Source organism: Chelonia mydas, chromosome 7, assembly GCF_015237465.2.
Source record: "Chelonia mydas isolate rCheMyd1 chromosome 7, rCheMyd1.pri.v2, whole genome shotgun sequence".
Lineage (NCBI taxonomy): Eukaryota > Metazoa > Chordata > Testudines > Cheloniidae > Chelonia > Chelonia mydas.
Window position 1 is genome coordinate 24477218 of NC_057853.1, and position 24419 is coordinate 24501636.

Sequence of the window (24419 nt, forward strand, 5' to 3'; positions counted from 1 at the left end):
ATACAACGGGGAGAGCTGCGGCAACTCTCCCGCTGCGGCGGGCGGCTTCTTTCGCTTTCGCCTGCTCGCTCGCTTGGGGACGCTTTAGACTCTCCCGCTCTCCCCCCCCGAAGTAGTTTGGACGCTCCCATCCCCGAAGAAGACGGAGCGCGCAGCGTGTCACGTGATTCTCCTTCTACCCTGCCGCCCTCTCCCCGTTGGTTTGCGGGCTGGAGCCGGCTCGGCTGCTCCTGCCGCGGCCGAGCCGCGCTAGTGCCATGGCCGTGCGGGAGCAGAGCCAGAGCGGCGCCCTCAGCGCGGCCTCGCGGAGCCCCTGTGAGGCGGAGGAGGCTGCGCTGGGCCGGTGCCTGTCGCTGCTGCCCTGGGACCGTTTCTCGGCCTGGCTGCACTGCGTGTGCGTGGTGGGTTTCGACTTGGAGCTGGGCCAGGCCGTGGAGGTGAGCGACGCGGGCGGGAAGAGGCCCTGACCGTCCGTCGCGGGGGGGGGCGGTATCCCACCCTGGCTCCTTTGCCGCAGGGAGACTCTGCCGCGCTGCGCCCAAGCTCGCCCGGCCCTTAGCATTGAGGAGGGGAATGGTCCGGGCCGGGGGGCCGCGCTGCGCCTTCCCGGGGGGCCGCCATCCGCCCGAGACTGACTCTCTCTCGGTCTGCACGAAGGCGCCGCACCTGCCCGGCTTCGTCCGGCGTGACCCTGCAGGTCGGCGTCACTGGCGGGGGGCGTTTGGGCCCGTGCTCTGAGATGTTTTTAGTTTGGGCTTTTGACAGCACTTTGTGTAGAGTCAGTTTCACTATCGCGTTCCCGGAGTCGGGCACTTCCCCTATTGTTTGTGTTACACAGCAACAGAGAAAATTTAAAAAAAAAAAAATAAATAAAAGGAGAGAGATTTGATTGCACGAAATCAGAAGACTTGACTCAGAGGTAAGGGCACTATTTTGAACTATTTTAGTCTTAAAACAACTAGATTTTAAATTGACTGGGTTCCTCTACATTTGAAAATAAAAAGTAGGCAAACACCAAGAAAAGTAATAGAATTAATTAACTTCAAATAATTGTTTAGCCTACACCCATCACCCCTCAGTGCATTTTTCTGAACTGTTGTCATCTTGATCCAAAATGAGTGTGTTTTTCACATTTCTCTAATAGTATCATTTTCATAGTATCCAGGTGTTAAAGGTTTAAAAGTTGTATTGTAGCAGTCTGAGTGTAGATCATCTTCTCAATCTCCTCCAGATCACTAGTAAGTATATATTCTTAAGTTTCTGAAACCCAGACATTGCAGCTCTTAACAAAGTTGAAACAGACTTAATGGCATTTCTTTGTTATATCCAAGAGAAATGTAAATAGAATAAATAGTGATAAGTAAATTGAAGTTAAAAATTTGATTCGGTTAATGTTATAATGTATTACTAACTACAAAGAAATTAATTTGTTTGCAACACATGACTTAAGTAAACACTTCCCTTTTACAGGTTTCAGAGTAGCAGCCGTGTTAGTCTGTATTCGCAAAAAGAAAAGGAGTACTAGTGGCACCTTAGAGACTAACCAATTTATTTGGGCATAGGCTTTCGTGAGCTACACGAAAGCTTATGCTCAAATAAATTGGTTAGTCTCTAAGGTGCCACTAGTACTCCTTTTCTTACTGCCCTTTTTGCTTTTCTCAGCAGTGAGGAGAGCTCACAGTGGCCCATATTCGGCAAGTGCTTATCCACATGCTTAACTTTTGCCACACAAGCAATCCCATACATTTCTGAGGGAATCTCTTTTTAAAATTAAGTATCTGCAGGCTTAGGGTCTAAGACTTCTCTATCATTTAAACTGTCTTTAATCAGCAGCAAGATTTTCACCTTGAGTAACAAAGTACAGGTAACTTTCTCAACCATATGAGATACCAAAAGGTATGGAAGTTACAAAGTGAACACTTTTTTTTTCTCTTAACTGGAATTAATGAACACACATCTGGTCTTCTGTCTTGAAACTCTTTCAAAGGAAAGAGGGAGCAATACAGTACCTTGCGTGTCTAGAAAACTGCAAGTCTGCGAAGTATTCAAGAAGGCTGTCTTATATATATATTTTTTCTTTTCAAATAGCTTGTAAAATTCGGTTGTCTCCAATGCCCACTATTTTCAAATCACTTTGCATTGCCTTTATTTATGAAATGTGGCTTAGGCTCTCACCATTAAGTGGGGTTTTCTTAACGCTGGTTTGCTGAAACTCTGGTGTTCATGGTTAAGGCATTTGAATGCCATTATAGCAAATTAGATTCTATCCCTGCCTCTGCCACAGTTCCTATGTGATATGAGGCAAGTAATGTAAACCAAAACTTTCCACAATGATCTATAGTGGTTATAGACCTTTTTGTCCCTGTCATCTCCAGCCTCTCTCTTCCACTGCTGCTATTCCCCTGTCCTCAGCCCCTTTCTGTGCTTCTGCCTGTGTCCCCTGTTCTTGTCTTTGTCTCCCCCCCTTCCAGTTCTTTGACTGTCCCTGGCTCCTATTTTTACCCTGTCCTCCCCTCGGTTCTGTTCCCCTCTGATCCTGCCCCTTTGTCCCCTCGTTGCATTCCTCCCCCCACCAATTTCTCACCCCTCTGCCTTCAAATCATGGAGTCTCCTCCTCCTCCTCGCCGCCTGGGCACGAACAATGGGAGAATTGGGAACATTTGTCCCCAGTTCTGGTACTTGGCACTACACAAGTCACCAGGAGGGTCAAATGCAGGGAAAGTGTTGCCTTCATCCCCGCAGTCCTGGAATGGACCATGCTTAGTTGCTCTGTTGGGATAGTGCATGCACAGTCAAGTTGACATCTGTTAGGTGTGAAGTACTGGAGCATGCTCAGTACAGATGGAATCTTCAGAGAATTAAGCTGCCTAACAGCATATGCAAACTGAGATTTTTCAGAGGATTATAATGTGGCCAAATTTTGGCTGACTTTCATGGTGGCCCCAAAAGGCACATCCTTGACACCTTGGTGACCCCCCACCTCCTGACAAATTTCAAGTATTTTTTCTAAAGCATGGAGGCACCAAAGCTTCTCAACATAATAGTGGTAAAAAAAATTTAATATGGAAAAAACATGTTTTACTCATGTCTCATTCTGAGAAATGTCTGAATTGTTTTAGCTGAACACGCCCCGCCCCCCCCAGTCAGTCTGAGGCAGGTACCAAGCATGGAGAATTTCCAGCCAAACAGTTTGGTAAAGATATAGGCAACTGACCCCCCCCAGCCCCCAACAAACAATCTTATAATGGAAAGTTTCAGGCAGCCTTAACTAGAGATGTTGCTACCTGTGCTGCCTATAGTCAGATGTAACTGATCTAAATAAGAATGTGTCTGTATTAAGTGTTGCACCAGTTTAACTAAACTGATATTTTAAATATTAGTTTAAATTGGTGCATTTTCTCTGTAGATAAGGCCTAATTTCTGTGCTGCTAACATCCATGCTACTTCTGTCTGTGATGTGCCCTGTTTGGGATCTGAAAAGGATGAGGCCCATTTAGTAATAGAAAGGGAGACCAATGAAAACCCAGGCTTCTACTGCTACAGGTGGTGTTGGTGACTTGGTATATGGCAGTTTTCCTTCTGAGAGAAATGAGGTGCAGTCTATTTGTGATTAATTTGGCACTTTTTGCATAGGTAGAATGAAATTCCTGTATCCTGGCCATATTTCACTGTTGGTAATTACATTAATCCTACTTATATTTCCCCTGCATTTTCAGTTGGAGACAGCATAAACTTCCTATCCTAAACTATTCGAGTGCTAAAATTTGATAAAAAAACAAACTGGATTTCAGTGGGGCATTAAGTTATTCTTTTGTGTGTGAAAGAGAAGATAGTGTGTGTGTGTGTGTGTGTTTGTCAGATTTTTAGTAACAGATTTGTAGGACTTAAGTTGTTAAAGATGGAGTTTGTAGCAGCAATTATATTAAGGTTGCTTACTACTCCTCCGTTATATAGCCACTGTTTCCAACTGAATTGAGCTCTTCCTAAAGGTTAACTGCTTGGTTGAACTTTTTCATACTTATTCTCTAGAGCCTTCTGTAGAAATGTTTGGAAAAAAATTGTGCAATACAAGTTCAGCTGTTTTTGAAAACAAAGTTAGGGAAAAACGGATTGGTTTGCCAAAGTTAAGTTGTTTTGTAGTTTTATCTGAAACAGTGCTGTTCCAAACCAGGGTGTGCTAGGAATTTGAAATTTGGCAGGAGCCTGATCTTAAGGTTGGAGAAGCGTCTTCTGATGTCACTGAAAATCCATTAAGATTTTGTCACTTTACAAGCTTCAAAAATTTGCCATTTGTATATGTGCAGTGGAGCTTGTTCAGCACTTGTCCCTTTATTTACTGATGCATCCATCTGCGTTGCGCATCCTCCAAGCTCACTGAGCCTCCTGCATCATTCTGAAATGGCCACACAAACTCTGTAAGATATGACAAAATGGTAGCAGCAGCTTTTGCTGCTCTCCCTCATCAAAATATACTTTGGCCTAGAAGAGTGTGCATGGGGCTGGGTCTCAGGAGATGAAGAATTCATGTCTTGACTTTTATCACTGACTAGTATTAATGATACGAAGTTTATAACCCTTAAACCAGGTCTCATACTGCCATCGTAGGATGGAGGCAAGCTTCCTTTGTGGAAAAATTAGTACACAATCATGTACTTAAGGACTGTAAAATTAAAGTTGACCTTGATTATGATACTTCCTGATTTTTTAAGAGCTTGTCTCATAGTTTCATAGAACTTAAAGCCAGAAGGAACCATCCTATCATTTAGTCTGACCTCCAGTATATCACAGGCAATTAAATTTCACCCAGGTACCCTAAAAGCAAAGTCTTTAGTTAGACCAAAGCACTTCAGTCCTCAGGAGACTAAACTGTGTCCAGTGGGCAGAGAATAGGAAAGACTAAGGTCTTTGTCTGAGGCCCATACAGTCTGAGGCCCATACAGTAGCAGGAATTGATTAGGTGAGATATTAAGGATATGTTCCCACTATATGAACCATGTGTCATGCTACAGAGGAAGGCAAAAAACCTGTGAGATCCCTGCCAATCTGACCTGGGGAAGAACTCCTTCCTGACCCTATATTTGACTATCTGTATGACCCTGAGCATGTGAGCAAGACTCACCAACCAGACATCTATGAAGAGGATTCTTGGAACCACCTCAGAGTGCTGATTTATAATGTTTCAGAGGAAGGTAAAACCCACCTCCAGAATACATACGGGAATGGCTGTACATCGCAGGGGAAATTCTTTCCTGACTGTTGTAGGCAACTGGCTGAAGCCCTGAAGAATGAAATTTGATTACAGTCATTATCTTAATACAGGCCTGTAAATGTAATGAGCATGATGAGGGCCGTGCAAGCAATTCTGTTCTCTATATGACCCATGAAGGAAAGGGAAGTCTTTGCAAACTTAACATTCTTTTAAAGCAGTTTTTGTAGGTACTTCTAATTACCTCAAGAAAAAGTCTTCAGTGTACTGGTCTGTCTAAATATAAAATATTTTGCCCTCTTGCTGCTGTAACATTTGGCTCATCTCTGTAAATACAATTTGAGTTTTAAGTTAAAGGGTAAAATTTTGATCTCCATTAAATTTATGGGCGTCTTTCCATTGACTTCAGTGGGACCATGATTCCATCCAAAGTGTTTTAAACTTTAGAACATACCTGCCCTATTTCTCCAGGTGGTTTTCAAAGAAGCAATAGACAGGATGTCAAATTGGTGAAAGGGCATATGAGGAGTAAGCTGTGCGTTTATTTCAAAAGCCAAGTCTGTACTTTGTCTCTCTTCAGTTGCTTCCTGCGCACAATTTTAATGTTTTTTTTATCACCTCAAGTGGCTGCAGTAGCAATTATGTTAACTCTAGTTAAGGGATGATGTAGCCTGGAGCAAACACTGATTCTCAACAAACATACTCTAACTAGTTACCATCCTTATTCAGTCAATTTCTACCTTTTTTTTTTCCCCCCCAGGTGTGGGGGAGAGACAGTAAGCTTACATTTTTTGCACCAGTAAGGTTTTTACAGTGACTCGTTGAGAAGACAAGTTATGATATAACTAGCAGCTGTGATAATGAAGACTATCTTAGTAGCAAAGAGCACTGATTTTTGAGGAGTGTGAAAGTCAAACTCTAGCAGATGGAAAAAGGATAGTGTTATGAAATGTGATTTCACTGCCATGTACTGAAACTAGGATAGACATGGACAGGTCAGTGAGTACTGCATCATAGCAGCTATTTAAAAGATGAACTTATTACAGTCTAAAGTTATCCATTCTGTTTTCAAACAAAATAACTTTATTTTTGGTAGGTAATATATCCTCAGCATTCAAAACTTACAGATAAAGAGGTGAGTAAGAGCTATTACATATATAGTTCAGTATGTCACTTTAAAATTGTGTGTTTCAGATAATATAACTGCTCTGTTGTTGTTTTTTCTTTCCAGAAAACCAGTATTTGCTATTTGTCTTTTCCAGATTCCAATTCAGGTAAATGCTTCCTTTACTTTGTCATCTGAAATCTGTGTGTTCTATTTCCAGACCAAACTATACTGAGACAGAGTTAAGTTTGACTGTACTTCTCAGTAATTTAGGGTAAACCTGTATTACAGGGAATGTTGTGATTATCCACCCTCGCCCCCACCCCCAAGCATTACAAGCCCAGGAAATTCACAGTTTAACCTTAATTTCAAATAGGGCCGTCAAGCGATTAATTGCGCTGTTAAACAACAATAGAATACCATTTATTTAAATATTTTGGATGTTTTCTACATTTTCAAATATATTGATTTCAATTACAACACAGAACACAAAGTGTACAGTGCTCACTTTGTTTATTTTTGATTACAAGTATTTGCACTGTATAAAACCAAAAGAAAGTGTTTTTCAGTTCACCTAATACAAGTACTCTAGAGCAATCTCTTTATCATGAAAGTTGAATTTACAAATGTAGAATTATGTACAAAAAAATCTGCATTCAAAAATAAAACAAATCTAAAATTTTAGAGCCTGCAAGTCCACTCAGTCCGATTTTTTTGTTCAGCCAATTGCTCAGACAAACAAGTTTGTTTACATTTGCAGAAGATAATGCTGCTCGCTTCTTGTTTACAATGTCACCTAAAAGTGAGAACAGGCGTTCTCATAGCACTGTTGTAGCTGACGCATGTTCATGTTCATTTTCATTATCTGAGTCAGATGCCAACAGCAGAAGGTTCATTTTCTTTTTTGGTGGTTCGGGTTCTGTAGTTTTTGCATCAGAGTGTTGCTCTTTTAAGACTACTGAAAGCATGCTCCACACCTCATCCCTCTCAGATTTTGGAAGGCACTTCAGATTCTTAAACCTTAGGTTGAGTGCTGTAGCTATCGTTAGAAATCTCACATTGGTACCTTCTTTGCATTTTGTCAAATCTGCAGTGAACAACTTAAAATGAACAACATGTGTTGGGTCATCATCCGAGACTGCTAGAACATGAAATATGGGACAGAATGCAGGTAAAATAGAACAGGGGGCATACAATTCTCCCCCAAGGAGTTCAGTCACAAATTTAATTAACGCATTATTTTTTTAACAAGTGTCATCAACATGGAAGCATGTCCTCTGGAATGGTGGCCGAAGTGTGAAGGGGCCTGCGAATGTTTAGCATATCTGGCATGTAAAGACCTTGCCATGCAAATGCCTGTTCTCCCTTTCTGGTGACATTGTAAATAAGAAGTTGGCAGCATTATCTCCTGTAAATGTAAACAGACTTGTTTGTCTTAGCAATTAGCTGAACAAGAAGTAACACTGAGTGGACTTGTAGGCGTTGAAGTTTTACATTGTTTTGTTTTTGAGTGCAGTTATGTAACCAAAAAAAAAATGTACATTTGAAAATTGCACTTTCATGACAGAGATTGCATTACAGGACTTGTATGAGGTGAATTGAAAAATAGTATTTCTTTTATCATTTTTACAGTGGAAATATTTGTAATAAACAAGATACACTTTGATTTCAGTTACAACACAGAATACTACATGAAATTGTAGAAAAACATCAAAAATATTTAATAAATTTCAATTGGTATTATTTAAGAGTGCGATTAAAACTGCGATTAATTGCCATTAATTTTTTTAATCGCAATTTTTTTTTTTTTTAGTTAATTGCATGAGTTGGTTGCAATTAATTGACAGCCCTAATTTAAAATATTAAAATCTAGTTATTTCTACTGCAGTAATCTGTAGGAACCCCAGTTTATTATGTGTAAGTGAAATATTAGGAATGTTAGCTTGTGAAATGTGTGCTTTTCTCTAGTTTTTTCCACCTGATGGTCTCAAAGCATTTTACAAACAGTGACTAAACCTCCCAATATAACTATGAAATTGGTGGGTTATACAGATGGGGAAACTGAGGCACGGAGGTTAAATATTTAAAGTTAGTAGGAGGTGGGAATATTGGATTGAAAGAATTAACTGCTTCTAACTTGTTAAAGGTCTGTATTTCATTATTATAAAAGCATGTCTAGAAGTAGAATGCTAGGCTCTCTGTCTTCTGTTTCTGTAATCCTTGCCTCTATTACTGTGTGGTCCTGCTTGCTGAACTCTTCTTTCACTTATCCTCTCCCTTCTCAACTTCCAAAGGGAGTTGAAGACTTGTGATTAGCAACTTGGGCCCGCTGCAAAGTTCGGGTTCTGTAATTTTTAAGAGGAAGGATGGGGGAAAACAGATTTGCTGGTAATATGCTCTGCCAACATTTTTTAGCTGTTATGTAACTTTTACAATTTGCTTAGCCTTATTTTTGCCTATTGACTTGTGGCTAAAAGTGAGATAATTTATTTTCTTTGTTTTTATACCTGCAGTAGAGGAGCAGTTCCTTCCTGAGTCCTGCATATAATTGGTTTACGTTCTGAACCATGAAATGTATTACCCTCACCTGAGATTACTATAAATGTTAATGGTTGCAAATTTATCCAACACTTAAAAATCATACTTGAAAGTATAATGTATCAAGAATAAAACCTAACTTGAAACTCAAAAATAGTACTAATGTACTTTTAAAAAGACTAGATTAAATTATTCTAGGAGTATAGTGTATAAAACTGGATTAATTTGAGGAGAGAAACCATTGTTTGTTGCTGATAGTGTGACTTACTTTAGCGTTCCTATCATCATGGTTGTGCATGAAAAAAGATATAAATCATGAGAGTCCTCCTCTGGATGAAAACACTATTCCAGAAGTTAGCCTGGAAAATTGTTTAACAATTAAAACAAAAGCTATACAACTTGAAGATTTGATTTTCTTTTTTTAGGCTTTAAATCTGAGCAGGAAAGCTTAATACAACATAAGAACAAATTTTGAAGGAGGTTGTTAGCTTGCAGCTGAATCAAGAGCCAAAGTCTATCAGGTCTTTCATGATATAGAATGTATCAGGCTGCGAGACAATGAATTTTGTTGAGAAGTTATCAGTTGATATATGCAGTGTATTAAGACAAGTTTCTTTTGTTTCTAGAATATAATGTGAGTAGACTTTGTAGTGGTAATAGATTATTTTCAAAGCAAAATATGAACGTTATTTTTCCTTTGTTTGTTATGCAGACCTGCCTCGTATTTTGTCTTTCAAAATAATTGAAGCAGGTGCTGGTGAGACTTGGAGGCAAAACATACCTGTGCTGTCCACTTCTCACTTTCTTACTTTTGTACAGCATTTCTATTATTTGTTCATTTCTGTACCAATTAATTTAACTTGTCTATTTTTCTTTCAACAAGCATGATCAGAAATCGGTTTAAGACATTATTGAAGTCACTAAATGTACTGCAGTGGCCATAAAAGTAAGAGTTGGTTAAATAAAACAATAGTGACATAACTGCTTTTTTTCCTTTAGTTCTAATCCGCCTGAGAAATAGAAAAGCAGAGTTTAGACTGAAGTAACTACAGTTAAAAAACAAACCGTCGTCTTGTGTTTGATGCTGCATAGATGGTTGTAGAAAGAGCATTCACCTACTTTCTCGGTTAAATTACACAAGTAAAAAGAAGCTGTTAATTAAATAGCTGTTGAGTCCTGAACAATATGACCATGTGTGTAGTCATTTGGTGTTAATAATTCTAAGGATAACTTACCTTCAGGGCTTGTCTACATGGGTACCTTACATCAGTTTAGTTTGTTAGTTCTGAATGCAGCGCATTAATTATATTGAAATAAAGTGTGCCCACACAGCTTTGTTATACTGGCTTAAGGTACTTTCCTCGTTGATCATATCCATGCTTCACTGTTTGTTTGAATTAACTGCACAGCAGTCTGGGCAGATATCCCATGGTACAGTGTTCTGCTGCTCAGCTGTATGCTCTGGGATTTTTCTCAGTGCATTGTGGGATGCGTACTGAAACCTACAGGAATTTTGGGACTTGAGGTCAAATTAACCACATGCATGATTCCTCTCCTGCCTTCCCATAATTCATCCGTATTTTGCCAGCGACACTTTTGAACTGCTGTCAGGCAACATGGAGGGCACACTGCTGCAATCATAACAGTCATTAATAAGAATAGGATGATTCACATGCATTGGCAGTTGTGCGGTTAGATGGATTTGTCTGGGCATCTGTGAACAGCTTTGGATGCCACAGCAGTATGGCTACAAGTGGACATAAAATGGAGTAGTTACCTTTTCAGGGCATTTTTCTGGAGCAGTTTCATTCAGTTGAGCACCACTGACTGGTGGGAAAGGATAGTGATGCAGAACTGGGAGGACCAAGAGGCTACTGAACTTCCGGATGTGGAATGCTGCTTTCCTAGATATCTGTGCGGTGCTCATCCTAGAGCTGCAGTGGCAGAATACCAACATGAGAGCTCTCCTCAGCTTGGGGATGCATGTTTCCATCACCATGTGGAAGCGTGCCACGCCTGATTGCTACTGGTCAGCAGCCTAATCACTTTGGTGTTGTCATGAGATGTTTAATGCTGTTAAGATAGTGCTGTTGTGCCAGGTCATCAGCATCACAATGCATGTGGCTTTGTATGGATGGGGCTCCTGAACTGCATTGGGCTATAGAGGGGGTCTGTATTCCTATTCTTTGAGCAACCACCGCCATACGAGACCAAAGACTGTATCAAGAGGAAAGGGTATTTCTCCAAGGTGCTGCAAGGCCTACTTGATCACTGTGAAGATCACATTCTTAATGTAGGGTGGTTGGGAAAGATCCATGAGGCTAAAATATTTAGAAATTCAGGTCTACTTGCTGGAATGAACAAGGGAATTTTTGCTCCTCCAAACCACTATGGTCACTAAAGGAGTTAGGATTTCTCCTGTCATTTTGGGAGACCAAGCCATACCCGTTGCTTCCCTGGCTTATGTTGCTTTTACTGGACACTTGAATAAGAAAAAGGAGTGATTTAACTATACCCTGAGTAGTCGCAGAATGACAGTGGAGCACGCATTTGGAAGACTGAAAAAAAGGTGATGGTGCTTTCCATCAAGGCTGGATGTTTTTCATCATTATGTGCCTTGTGTGATAAGTGCTTGGCATATATTTCACAACATCTGTGAGAGCAAGGGAAGACACCCTGCACGAGGGGCGGGAGTAGATGGCAGGGAGACTTTCTGAATGTTATGAACAGCTGGAGAAGGTATATTGTAAGTAGGGTTATTTTCTGTGGCCCAAAACATCAAATAGTTCACTTTTAAAAAAAAAAAAGTTGCATGTGGACTCAAAGCACTGTAAGGCAAACAAACTGAAGTTACTCTGATGCGTCATCCCTGTGTAGACAAGTCCTCAATTAAAGTCTGTTGAAATCAAGATACCATTATTTCCTTTTTTTCTTTTCTGTTTTTGTTTTGGCATAGGTTGTCTTGGAGACACGCAGTTTTGTTTTAGGTTTCGCCAATCTTCTGGTAGGAAGCTCTCACTGCACTGTATGCTGGACCAGCTGGATGGAGACTTACCAGTTTCCTTAAAGGTTGGAAATACACTAAAAGGAAACATATCCCAATTTAAAAACAGAAAGTTCAGAAGTGCATTTAAAATTTAGCACAGGTACCCTAACTCTGATCTGAATTTTTGGTGTTGGTGTCATAATGACCAAATTTAATTTAGAGAAGTTGATTAAGAAACATTTTCAAAGAGAAATATTCATCAAATTCCTTCTTTTGCTGCATGCCACTACCAGATGGTATTTGAACTGTAAAGTATTCTAGTAGTTATCACTTTTAAGTGCTTTTTCTGTATATATGCTATTCATGGCTAGATAAGTGGTGTGGTACAGGGGAATTCCACTGATGACCAGATCCACTCCATGGGTTGCCCTGAAAACTAAAGCTAGAAAATAATCAGATCCTTGGTCCTGAATAAATAATTGATTTGGTTTCTTAATGAAAAATAAGAACTTTTTACTTTCCAAAATCTGAATTCAGAGTTCTGTTTTTCTTTCAGCTATTGATGGCATCACCTAAATCAAAGCTGCACTTTCTGAATTCCTTTACAAAACTAATTATCTTCATCTACTTCTGGGAAAATACAGAACCCTGAACTCAAGCCTTGATTGATAAGTATAGGTGGAAAAGGTTGTGAATTCTTAGGTTTAGGGTGGATGGAAATGGTTTAAATACTTTATGCTAAAATAGGTTTGTTTTAAGTCTGCATTCTTTTTCTTAATGCTTTGGGAATGTTTTTTAGATTAACTTTTTAACGTGTGCTTTTAAACATTAGTTCATAGTCATATGATTTCAATACCAACCAAAATCAGGAGACCAAGATTTAAATTAGTAAAATAAGGAAAGGAAAAACATCGTGAATATTTACTGAAAATGTCCACAATCAGACTAGAACGAAGGATTCCTTGTTTGTCAGAGACAGGTTTTAACTAAGGCTAAGATTTTATCATGGTTATTTTTAGTAAAAGTCACAAACAGGTCACGGGCTCCATGAATTTTTGTTTATTGCTTGTGACCCGTCCCTTACTTTACTAAAAATAACGGGGAGGGCTAGGTAGGGAGCAAGGAATGGAGTTCCATTGAGGGGGAGGGAGGAATTGACAGGCTGAGCCCCCATCCTTGGTTCTAGTGGTTGCAGTGGCAGGTGCAGCCACGGGGGGTACACAGACCCTGCTCCAGACCTGGCTGCAGCCGCAGGATGGGTGCGGACCCCTGACTGCAGCCCTGCCAAGCCGCAGCGGGGGCGGGGGGCGCACGGACCTGAGAAGCTGCCAGCAGGGTGCATGGCCCCTGCTCTAGCCACCGGCCAGGGTCATGTGGCCCTGGTTCCAGCTGCGGCCCCCGGCAAAAGTGGTTGAGCAGGGGCTTGTGGCTGCGGCTGCGACCCCCGGCAGAAGCAGCTGGGCTGGTGCTGCAGGGTTCTGATTCCAGCCAGCCCCAGTTATAGGACAGGGGCGCACAATTTCGCCTCTTTCTCCTGGAGCCCCAGAAGTCACGGAGGTCCGGTAAAGTCACAGAATTTGTGAACTCCGTGACTAAATTGTAGCCTCAGTTGTAACATATGAACTGTAATCCAAGTATATGGTATGTGCCTGTTGGTTGATTAAGATAATATGTATTGTTAAGTGACAAATTTTAAACAATTTTTTTCTTAGGTCAGTAGAAGCTCTTTAGTTCACCATTAAACCTTACACTATGTAGCATAGCGCTCTCTCTCTCTCTTTTTTTTTTTTTTAAAACAAATTTCAGTATTGACATTTTTTTTTTTTATTAGTGATAATCCATGCCAAACTGTTGATGAGCCAATGTATAGCATTATATTGGACTTTCTGATAGTGTTTTCTAGGGGAAACTAAGTCTGGTTGCAGAATATTTCAGGGGGACGGGTACAGGGAGAATAGAAACAGCAAGCACACTGAACAAACAATAAGTCCACCTAGTGCTACGATAAGTCCATCTTGAGCTTTTCTGTTCAAGCAGTTGTAGAATTTTTAGTTCCTGTAAAGCAAAGTATCCTTTCACTTTACCAAATATATTAAATTTAGAGTATGTAAGAAAACATGATGTTTTAAATAACACATAGAATATTCAAAAATAGGGAGCGGTCTTTACTTTCAAATTACTGTTTTGCTTTGTTTTTTAACAGAAGGACCCTGCATATTACTATGGCTATGTATATTTTAGACAAGTTCGAGACAAAACATTAAAAAGAGGCTACTTCCAGAAGGTAATCAAATGTCTTACTAGAAAAACATGTACAACATCAATTCCAGAGGCCATTAGACTTGAAGCTCAATAAGGGAGAAGCAGTGTCTCATGCTTTTCTTTACAGTTGTGAGCATATTGGTGCTCAAGAAATGAAATATGATTTATCTACCATTGAACTGTAGCTGCAAAAAAAATTGTAGGGCATGCATTGTGTTCTTCACTATAAATATTATTCATAAGTCATTATTATGTATAGTCTGCATGTATATCTCCAAAATAATTCTATCCACCGTACCTTTTAGTAAGAGTAGTTCATCAAACAGAAGAAAAACTCCAATAGCAGGTTTGGTTTTTTTGTATGTTTTAGTTTATAGGATCAGAGAAATAGATTCCTGATACTCTGATTACTGAGGGTGAAAACACTTATAAATTGAGCTGATGAATATTACAATGTGAAGAAGCCATGCTAGAAAGTAACTCAGACTAGGTGGTTTATAGACATTTTGTAAATAAAATTTCTGTCCACACTGGTGAAATTAAGTAACCCTGTTAGTAAATGGTTGGAGAATATTGTTCTGAGAAAATTTTGCTTAATGGCTTTGGAACTGTTATCGCACATTTTCAAGCTATAGTGTGAGCCAAGCTTTAAATAGCATTCATTTTTATAGGAGGAAAAACATCAACTCTGTTGTTGAATTCAGTCCTTTCTAAGTTTCTTCTGATATTTACATCTCTTAGCTGGTGATCCTCTCCCTTCCCATTATTGGTTCTGATCTAGACCTTTTATAGGTTCCCATATCTGGAAGGTGGAAAGGTGTGTACGTGTGAACCAGTGCTGTTGTGGCTCTACTCTGAAAAATGCTCAAATTTTTGTTTATTTTTTAAAACCCCTTACTCAGCACATCTTCTGTGTCTGAAGTAATGTTTGTGTACTTCAGTGAAAATAATTTTAACTACTTTTCACTCTTGTTAGCCCTTCAAATCCAACAAAACTACAGCAGAATTAGCTGAATTTTATTCTGGCTTTTATCTAATCAACAGAATTGTTAACTAAATTCCAATTGTAGGGCTAAATTTTACTCTCACTAGAAGCTTGCATAAGTATAACTGAGGGCAGAATTTGGCTTGCAGAGTATAAATTACTGGTGACGATGCACAAGCCAGAAAGAACTCTGTTTGTCCTTAAGTTTCCTGGCTGAGCTGCAGGTTAGGCTGTTATTAAAGCCACCTGTTTAATTATAGCAAACTGAGCAAGCCTAACACAGAAGCCTTTGTATTGCACGCAATCACACCATGCCATTTGTTTTTCAAAGCCAAACTACACTAATATTGAAACAATAAATTGATAGCTGCTGGCATTTATAGATCTGTTTGTTGTTACTTGTAGTTACACACTTGTTGCTAAATGATCGGATTTCTTGTAAAAATGCCTATTATTACTTTCGGAAGGGACTCAATTAAAATGATTTACTCTTGGATTATTTTGCTGCTTTCTTTATTCCAGTCCTTGGTTCTCATCAGCAAACTTCCTTATATCCATCTTTTCCACACTGTGCTTAGGCATATAGCACCAGAATATTTTGAAAAGAATGAACCTTTCCTGGAAGCAGGTTAGTTAATACTATTTTATTGGTTTGGAAAAGCTCATAAAAAATTATAGAAATTCCATGCAACACATGAGCTAAATACTGATGGCATTTTCTAGCTTGTTAATAATAGGAAAAAAAGATTGTAGCTTGCATGTATTTTCCATTTGGGTGGGCTGTTAGTTAAACTCTTAAATTGGGTTGAAGACTTATTAGCTAGAAGATTATAATATGGTAGAACCTGACTCCTTCCAAGGGTAGCACAATGCTCCCCATTGAAGAGCCTCTGTCCTCTCAGTCTGGGGACCCACCTGCTTAACACAGGTCGTTGGCAGCCGCCGTAATTTGCTCTCCTTGCAGTTTGGATTCACTGTCACAGAGAAAGGTATAATAGCTCTCGAGCTTTTGCTGATGAGAAGGGAGAGTAGGTGGAGGAGGCAGTGGCATTTTAATGGCTTCCTTATGCCCATTGGATCCTCTGAACTTCTGGAGCTACTGATATGGGGTCACTAAGAATCTTGGTTTGCCTTCATCTCCCAGAAGCAACAGCAATAGGAGACTACCAATAATAAGTGACTCATAACCATCTCAGAGCTTCACTAAGTGCCATAAATGGTCCAGGTGTGAGATACGTTCTCCTTTTTGTCCCAGCTGGTTCTGTCCTGAGCAGTGTCGTGCTGCTTTGTGCTTCAGTGAACAGCAATTTTGGAATCAACTTTCAGTGGGGATTTGTAATTTACTGAAGTGCATATTAGCAGGGTTTTACAGTATTGTATCACAACCTTTGACCAAAAAACAACTTTTTCTTCTGTGCTTAAAGCTCGCACCTGCTGAACTAGTGAACAGTATTCACAACTACAAATTCTAGAAAACCTGTAAGCTTTCTAGCCAGATGGCTTTATCATTGGCATATCACTAATATTTATTGTTTATCTTTAAAAAATTTAGTAGCAAACTGGGCTCACGGCTAATCTGTATAACTGTGTGCTCCTTTTACTCTCTCTTGCTATGTAGTTGTACTTACCTAATACAATGGAGTCCTGATCCTAATGGTGACCTCTGGCTGCTACCGTAATATAAATAAAAAGAAAAGAAGACAAAGTGATACTTGTTATTGGACAAATGAATAATTTACAATACCTTTATATTAGAATAACATGCACCATTGACCTTGTCTATGGTATGCAATAAGATGACTTCAGAATGTGAGGCGTACAAAATAGATGAGTAAGTGAAAAGGTCTCAGGGGAGTGATGCTGTTGGGGACAAATGTTAATTTAAGACTTAAATTGTTCAGTATCTGTACAAGTAATCTGAATTTGTAGGAGTATAGGATATATAAACTAGATATACAGTATACTTACCTATTTGACTCTGTTTTTCAGTTTGTAGTGATGTTGATCATTGGCCACCACCAGTCCCAGGGAAAACACTAAATTTGCCTATTATGGGCATTATAATGAAGGTAAATGTATGGCTTTTTACCGGGTTCTCCCCTCCCCCATTTACTATATATATTCAATGTGTTCTGCCTTGTTTTCTTAGTTAAGATTGGGAGGATTCAGAGTAAATGTCCTGGAGTCCTTTGAAAACATATTAAAAATATATATAATTTTAATCACTAATATTTTACGTAGAGGTTCAAAACAAATGTTTCAAAAACAAAATTTCCAGTCCTCAGCAGCTAGCTAATTGCTGTTTCAGCACCTTTCCTCCAGAATATACTTTCCAAGAGGTTTTCATAGTGATTTCATTGATGTGCCAGAATATACTGGCACATTGGAGAAAACTTTAAAATATTTAGGGCTAAATTTTCTACTATATGAATGTAACACCATTCAAGTCAGTGGAGATAAACTGATGGAAATTGGAGGAAAATCTGGCTTGTCCTAGTAGTTTTTCAATATTTTACAAATCTGCAAGTCAGTTGATATATGGGGCCTGGCAGTCCAAGAAATTAAGCAACTTAAAAACTATCCCTACCCCTAATATTGAATACAAAATTTTTTTTAAAAATAAATTTTAAAAGCTTAAGCTAGTACACACTAAACTAAACCATAGCAACTGCAGTGGTTGGATAGGGATAGGAACTGAAGCATTTGGGAGCCATATTCCTTCATAGCCTTGAATAGATTTCATCCATGCAGAGTTTGTGACTGCAGAGTTGCTGTTATCAAATGGTTCCAGGCTTGTGGCCAGAGGCCTGAGCATTCCCAGAGATGGAGATCTGCGTGAGACAATTTTGGAAGAACTGTTCTTACTAGTAAAGCAGTGTTCTGTTTTTATTATAACTTCTAATTGGCAAGAATTGGATCTGCCTTATTTTGGGGTATCTTCTGTTTTTCTAAATTCTGAATATTTAATTCTCGGATACAAGAAAACAGAATGCTCTTTTATAATGGCTTTATTTTTTTTAGCATTTAGTTACTTGGAAAGTGTGGGAGGCTGCTGCTGACACTTTCAGCTGCATCATGGCTTTTTTCTCCCCACTATGCTTAGGCAATTACTAGCTCTGTTTCAGTCTGCACTCCTGAGCCTCCACTCCTCACCGGTTTCCAATATGATATGATTTAGGGTTGCAGTACTAACAGCTGCAGATTGTGAGGTCAGGAACTACATAAACATTTTTCGGTTGGTTTTGGTTTCAACCAGTGTTTAGAAAGAAGTCTGAGGTTTTGGGAGATACATTCTCACTGGTAACTACCATTTTAAACTGAGAAGTGTAAAACCTATCTAGGATATTTCTTTCCTAACTTCTAAAATGCCACAGGTTCTGAGCTCTGTTTTCATTAGGATTTTTTCTATTAAAGGAACTTTCAGCTTGCCTCTAGTAAAACAAACACAAACCAATCATACTCATAGTATTACATACTAAACATTTTTAAAAATGTGTAGGATTCTTTAACATTAATATAGTTCTTGTAGCTGTGGTCTTTAGCTAGATTTTCAATATTGTCAGGGGGAGTTAAGTATCACTCTTTGGAGTAGAACCCTCTTATTTATTATTTTCCAAAAAGTTCAGCCTGAGGTAGACAGCCTGCATGAAAAAGTTCAGCCCAAAGAGTTAAAATTTGCAGTAATAAACAACTGAAAACAGGGAATGGGAAAACTTGTAATGGGAAATGTCAGGCAACCTTAATAAATGTCCCATACTTGGTATTCTAAGCGTAAATTAGTTGGATAGGAAAGCTAATTACTTCTTTTTTCTTTTCCCCCCTCCTAAGGTGCGGATTCCAACATGTCATGACAAGCCTGGAACAACCCACATAGTACAGTTCACACACCAGGTAGATATCAGATATTGCTATAGTACAGACCACTGAAAGAGAGCGTGTATCTTTTGGTTTTAAATTATTACTATCTTGGTGTATTCTAGATGTGTGAATTATAGCATTTTTGATGCTGATATACCCAACATATCAGTTTTCTTGCTTTTTTGGATGAATAAGTGAAAGCAGTTTGAGATGGCTTCTTTGTCTGTACAAATTTTAATGAGCATGATCTTAAAACACTGTCCATTCTAAATTATTTATTTTTGATTTCTAAAGGGGGTACATGTAGAAACAATCTTAATAAAATAAATGATGAAATATCAGTAGTACTATGCTGTCACACAAAAAGAGGCAGTATCGATTATAGTTAGGCCCCAAGTTACTGAAGGCTGAACACGTTGACTTGCATCTGGATAACAAATTGAAAGTTGATGCAGATATTGGAGCACAGTGTAATATGTTCCCTATGAGAAGCACAAAGGAATGCTTTAGTACGTGCCTTTCAGTATCTTTGCAGACCATCCTTTCACTGCAGTCTCCTGATTTCTTATGCTCTTGTATATTTTGCACCTTGAAGAAACCTATCTGAAGGAGTTCAACAAGTCTGTTTTCCTTAACGACTTCTGACACTGTGTTTCACATCTCATGCTCTGGGTTGCATAGCCACACATGCCATTTAATTTTGTGGTGCTGGGGCCTAGCAAAAAGGCAGCTGTACTTGAGAGAACATAGTACTTAAATGTGATATGGTGGCTTAAGAGATGTTTCCATGAAGCATTGTTTGCCTGAATAGTTTGAGAAATGTCTATACAAACCATTTCTGGATGGGTTATGCAACTATTTTAGAGTGGGCCTGTGATGGAAAGGGAATTTTCTGTAGTATTTTTGTGAGTCCTATCTTTGCCTCAGTTTCCCCTGAAGGTGGGGAGGACTAAGTCTGCTCTCAGGGTGGGCTTAGAGAGAGAGAGGTGAAGGTATGTCACCTAGTTGTCTGGAGCCTGAATAGGTTATTAAAAAATGACTGGCCAAGGTCAACTCCATATCAGTGGAAAATTCGAGAAGACACCTGACTCTCAGCAGGGAAGCTGGGCACAGACCCCAGCTTGAGAACAAAGGACTTGGAGGTGTAAGGTTGGGGGATAAAGGATTGGCTTCTGGAATGAGTCTGGGCTCTCACCTGGAAACTGGTAAAGGAGGTCAGACTTTGAGAGAAACACAGAACCTGAACAAGGGTTCACTACAGTGTGGCTGAGACTCTGGGCTAACCAGAATGGACTATACTTTAACCTGCATTTCTCTATGCTAACCTAAGGACTTGCGATGCTGTGTGCCAGGTAATGAATAAATGGTTACCTTGTTTTTAAAAGGCTGACTGTCTCATTGAGAATGTGATGCTCTGAAGGGATACCGTACAAGCCTCCTGCAAGACTCTGGTGAGGCTGGATGTGCTGCAGTGAGCCATGAGTGAGAGATGGGGATGCTGGTGCTGAAGGCCCACTCTTGGAGGCCACAGGCCTGCCCCTGTGGAACTGTGTGGGCCCTTGGGGTCTGGCACATGAAGGAGTCACTCCTAGGAGGCTGATAACCAGCTGGGGCATAGACCAGACCCTGTGAGTCCGTGGCAGTGCCGTGAACCAAGAAGTCAGGATACTTTCCCTATAAACTATTTTCATTTTAAGTGGCTTATAAAGGGAGTGGTGGTTTTGTCACAGTGGTAAAATCAGATTAGTAAGTACCAATTTGTAAAAGGTCACAGAGGAGTCATGGAATTTGTTGTGGATGGGCTAATGGTTAGGGCACTACCCTGGGATTTGAGAGACCTGGATTCAGTTTTCTGCTCTGCCAGAGACTTGCTGTGTGACCTTGGGCAAATCAGTTAGCCTCTCTGTGCCTCAGTTCCTTATCTGTAAAAATTGGAACTAATAATACTTCCCTACTTTAGCGTATTTACCCTCATAACACTCCTGTAAAGATTGTGAAGCACTTTGCGATCTGCTGCTGATAAGCTCTATATAAAATATAGGTATTTATTAATTAATAAATTAGATAACCCTTTCTTAATTCTAGGTGCTTATGGCAATTGCAATAAACAAGTAGCCATATTCAGTGTTTTATCTAACAGTTTGTGAATTCAATTCCCAACAAAATAATCTGTAATTCTACTACTTTAAACCCCTCCATTAAAAACTCAGGAGCATCTTTTCTTTCTGTGCCCCTTCTCTAATTGTGTCCTGATGGCAATCCAAGTGCAGGCTCCCTTAGACCAAGCAGCAAGTTCTAGGGTTGAAAACTCCTTCCAGAAAATATCCTGCCAGCGGCCCCCTTTTTGATCAAGGGGTTTATGATACAGAGGCCCACTGGTGGTTCACTACTCTGTGTCAGCATCTCCTGTCAGGCCTGACGTACTCATTACACCTGTGTCATAATAGATACCTAAAAGGTGGCATATAATATATTACTGGAAGACTAATAACTCACTGATCATTAATATTCTTGTGTGATGTATATAGGGGCATGTACAGAGTGTTATAAATATGTGCTAGAATTATGTTCTTAATGTGTTTGGCAAGCAGTGCATAAGCTCAGTCTGCCTTAGACAAAGAAATGTGTATTTGCTTGTATGACCAGCCTGGTTGTCAGGTAGATACAATGAAAGCACATTTATATATAAGGTAAACAAAGCTATCAATCTAAAAAATAGGGGAGAAGACAGCATGGCTCTACTCGCAAGCAGGAAAGAGAAGCTTGGTGTGGGCTTACTCTTCGAATAATATGTTTAAAAGGTTTATTGTCAGAACATCAAATAGTAAGCAGCTGATCACCTGATTTTATAATATAGTAACACTGTATACAAAGTGTAGTGAGTAAGGTCTTTTCTATGAAAGCCTGTAACACACTGATGATTAATATCATTCTGGGGTGTATGTATAACACTATGAGGAACTATGGATGCTAACTGATATTGTGCTTTAAAGTCTGTAACCAAACAAAGGGAGAGACAGGTTTTCTCCCAGACAGGAGGGAAGGCAGCTATCTACCTGTCTCCAGTGTAAATTAAGCAATATGGAAGCTCTATTTACATACAAATCAGCAGGGGGATGGGAAGAACAGGAAGGGGAAGAATAGCAAGAAGCCCTCCTGGCTCTTGAAACAGAGAGAAACTTTGGGCTGATATAAGAGGGGCAAAAAAGTCATTTGAGTTACCCATCACTTGGGGGATTCAAAGAGGGAGAGCCCTTGAAGTCACAGAGCACTGAGTCCTTCAACCAAAGGGTTGAAGTCACTGGGACTGAATATAGGTGAAAAACATACTTAGGCAAGGATTATCACTTGCTTAAGTTACACAGTCAACCTGTGGAATGCTTTGCCAGAGGATGTTGTGAAGGCCAAGACTATAACGGTTCAAAAAAGAACTAGGTAAGTTCATGGAGGATAGGTCCATCAATGGCTGTTAGCCAGGATGGGCAGGGATGGTGTCCCTAGCCTCTGTTTGCCAGAGGCTAGGCAGCAGGGGATGGATCACTTGATGATCACCTGTTCTGTTCATTCCCTATGAAGCACCTGGCATTGGGCACTGTCGGAAGACGGGATACTGGGCTAGATGGACCTTTGGTTTAACCTAATGTGGCAGTTCTTAGGTACTCATAAAAGCATACTTTTACTACTGTTTGTAACCATTGCTATCTTTACTCCTTATACTTGGTATGACTTAAACCTATGACTTCTTGTTTAATAAACTTGTTTTATTTTTGCTATAAAACAATTCAGTGTTGTGATTGAAATAAGAGTATTTGTCAAACCCTGGTTAAATTAAAAGAGACAATACACTGCATCTCATTAAAGGAGCAATTAATTTAATTACTTCTGTGGGTGTTCCAGGAGATGGCTGTTCACTAATTGTTACCTGCAAGGACAGGAAGAGTCCTGAAGATTTTGCTGGCAAGGCATACAAGCTGGTGTGTCAGGGAATTGTCACGCAGTTTAGCAGTAGCAAAACTCTCATTTGCTCAGGCTAAGAGGGGTAACACGGTAACTCACAATTCTGGGAGTCCCAGCAGACTGTCTCATTGGCAGAGGATTTTGGGAAAATTTGGGACTGGAAGAGTGGTGGGGTTACTTTTCAAAAAGAACAAGGCAGTGGAAGTCAGGGTGTGATGTGGATGCTTGTATGCTGGCTGTTGGCATCACGGGGGCGCTGAGAGCCACAGCAGTGTAGCATTTAAGGCACCCAGAGTTGCTGTGCAGGTGGTGGCACAACCCCTTACTGGTCTGGGTTGAACCCTAAAGCATCAGAGGGCTGTTAGTTCAAGCAGCTTAGTTGATACCATTACAGTTGAGACCCATAGAGAGAGGTTACCAAGTGAAAAACCATTTAAGGCTAAAAGACAAAACCATCGTCTTAAACTTCCCCTGGAAACTACTGAAAAGCAACTGCAGGCTCTGGAGCAAGGTTCCTTTAAATAGGTCAAATTTCTTCACATTGATTTCAGGATGCGGGTAGGTGGAGTGCAGCTTCCTCAGCATTTGGCTATTGGGGAGCTGACTCAAAAATTACCGTTTAGGGGACAAACCCCTAAAAGTTCCATATTTTGTCACAGAAGCCATGAATATGATAAACCCCCCTCTGGCTTATATTTTCTCCTAAATCTTGGGCTGAAATGTCTTAAACATTTGGTATCATCCCTGGGCTAAGACTGACAATTGCAACAAACTTAATGGATATCCTTACTTCATCCTTAGCACAGGTAAATTATGAATATGACCTAGTACATGTCCTGCTTTTCATTTTTGGCCCACTGTCTGTAAACATTTCAGGGCAACTTTTATTCAATACTTTAATGTGTGTTATACTGACCAAAAAGTTAATTTTCTGCCTTTCAGGAAGACACACAAATCTCCATTGCTTTACCTACTGTTCATGAAGTGGATCTTTTCAAGTAAGAATTTGGCCTTATTTTTCAGTAGTATTGAATACTCACAAATCACACTCAGGTCAATAGGAGTTTCATAAAACATGACTCTCTAGTTAACCAACTAATTTTAACAGCATCTTTGCAAATAGTTGTTAAGGGATTGTTTGCATTAAGATGACTAAAGGAAAGTACATCTAACACTGGTTGAAAGTAACCACAATAAGTAGCAAGGTCTATATAATTGAATATTTATTTATGGGGAAACTGTTCTAATAACTTGAAAAGCAGGTAAAATATTTACTATAGTTTTAAAATGTCCTTTATCTAGTTCTGTCCTTTTGACTGGAATTTGTATTCATTTTGGTGATAAGTATATTGAAAGTGTCTATATGCTCTTTCTATATATCTGTTTGCAGGTGTTTCTGTCCAGTGTTCTTTCACATTCAGATGCTTTGGGAACTAGTGTTGTTAGGAGAACCAGTTGTTGTTATGGCACCATCACCTTCCGAATCGTCAGAAACTGTTCTGGCACTTGTTAGGTAACTATG

The 24419-nt window shown here is 39.7% G+C and overlaps 1 protein-coding gene across 7 annotated transcripts in view; it reads left to right on the forward strand.

Moving 5' to 3' along the window:
* Window positions 1-51: 51 nt before the first annotated feature.
* DENND6A (DENN domain containing 6A) overlaps window positions 52-24419 on the forward strand; it is a 44263-nt gene continuing 19895 nt past the window's right edge. The window contains exons 1-10 of one of the 7 annotated variants that reach the window (XM_007060719.4): window positions 52-437; window positions 6303-6341; window positions 6438-6480; window positions 11806-11918; window positions 14039-14119; window positions 15605-15710; window positions 17072-17151; window positions 18911-18973; window positions 23840-23895; window positions 24288-24410. In XM_007060719.4, coding sequence (XP_007060781.1) covers window positions 258-437; window positions 6303-6341; window positions 6438-6480; window positions 11806-11918; window positions 14039-14119; window positions 15605-15710; window positions 17072-17151; window positions 18911-18973; window positions 23840-23895; window positions 24288-24410 — 884 coding nt within the window. In that variant the 5' untranslated portion in view covers window positions 52-257. Of the gene's footprint in view, window positions 438-6302; window positions 6342-6437; window positions 6481-7451; window positions 7483-9732; window positions 9796-9822; window positions 10879-11805; window positions 11919-14038; window positions 14120-15604; window positions 15711-17071; window positions 17152-18910; window positions 18974-23839; window positions 23896-24287; window positions 24411-24419 lie in introns of those variants that run through there. The other 6 variants (XM_027823125.3, XR_005226062.2, XM_037903583.2 and 3 more) reach the window with 6 other exon arrangements.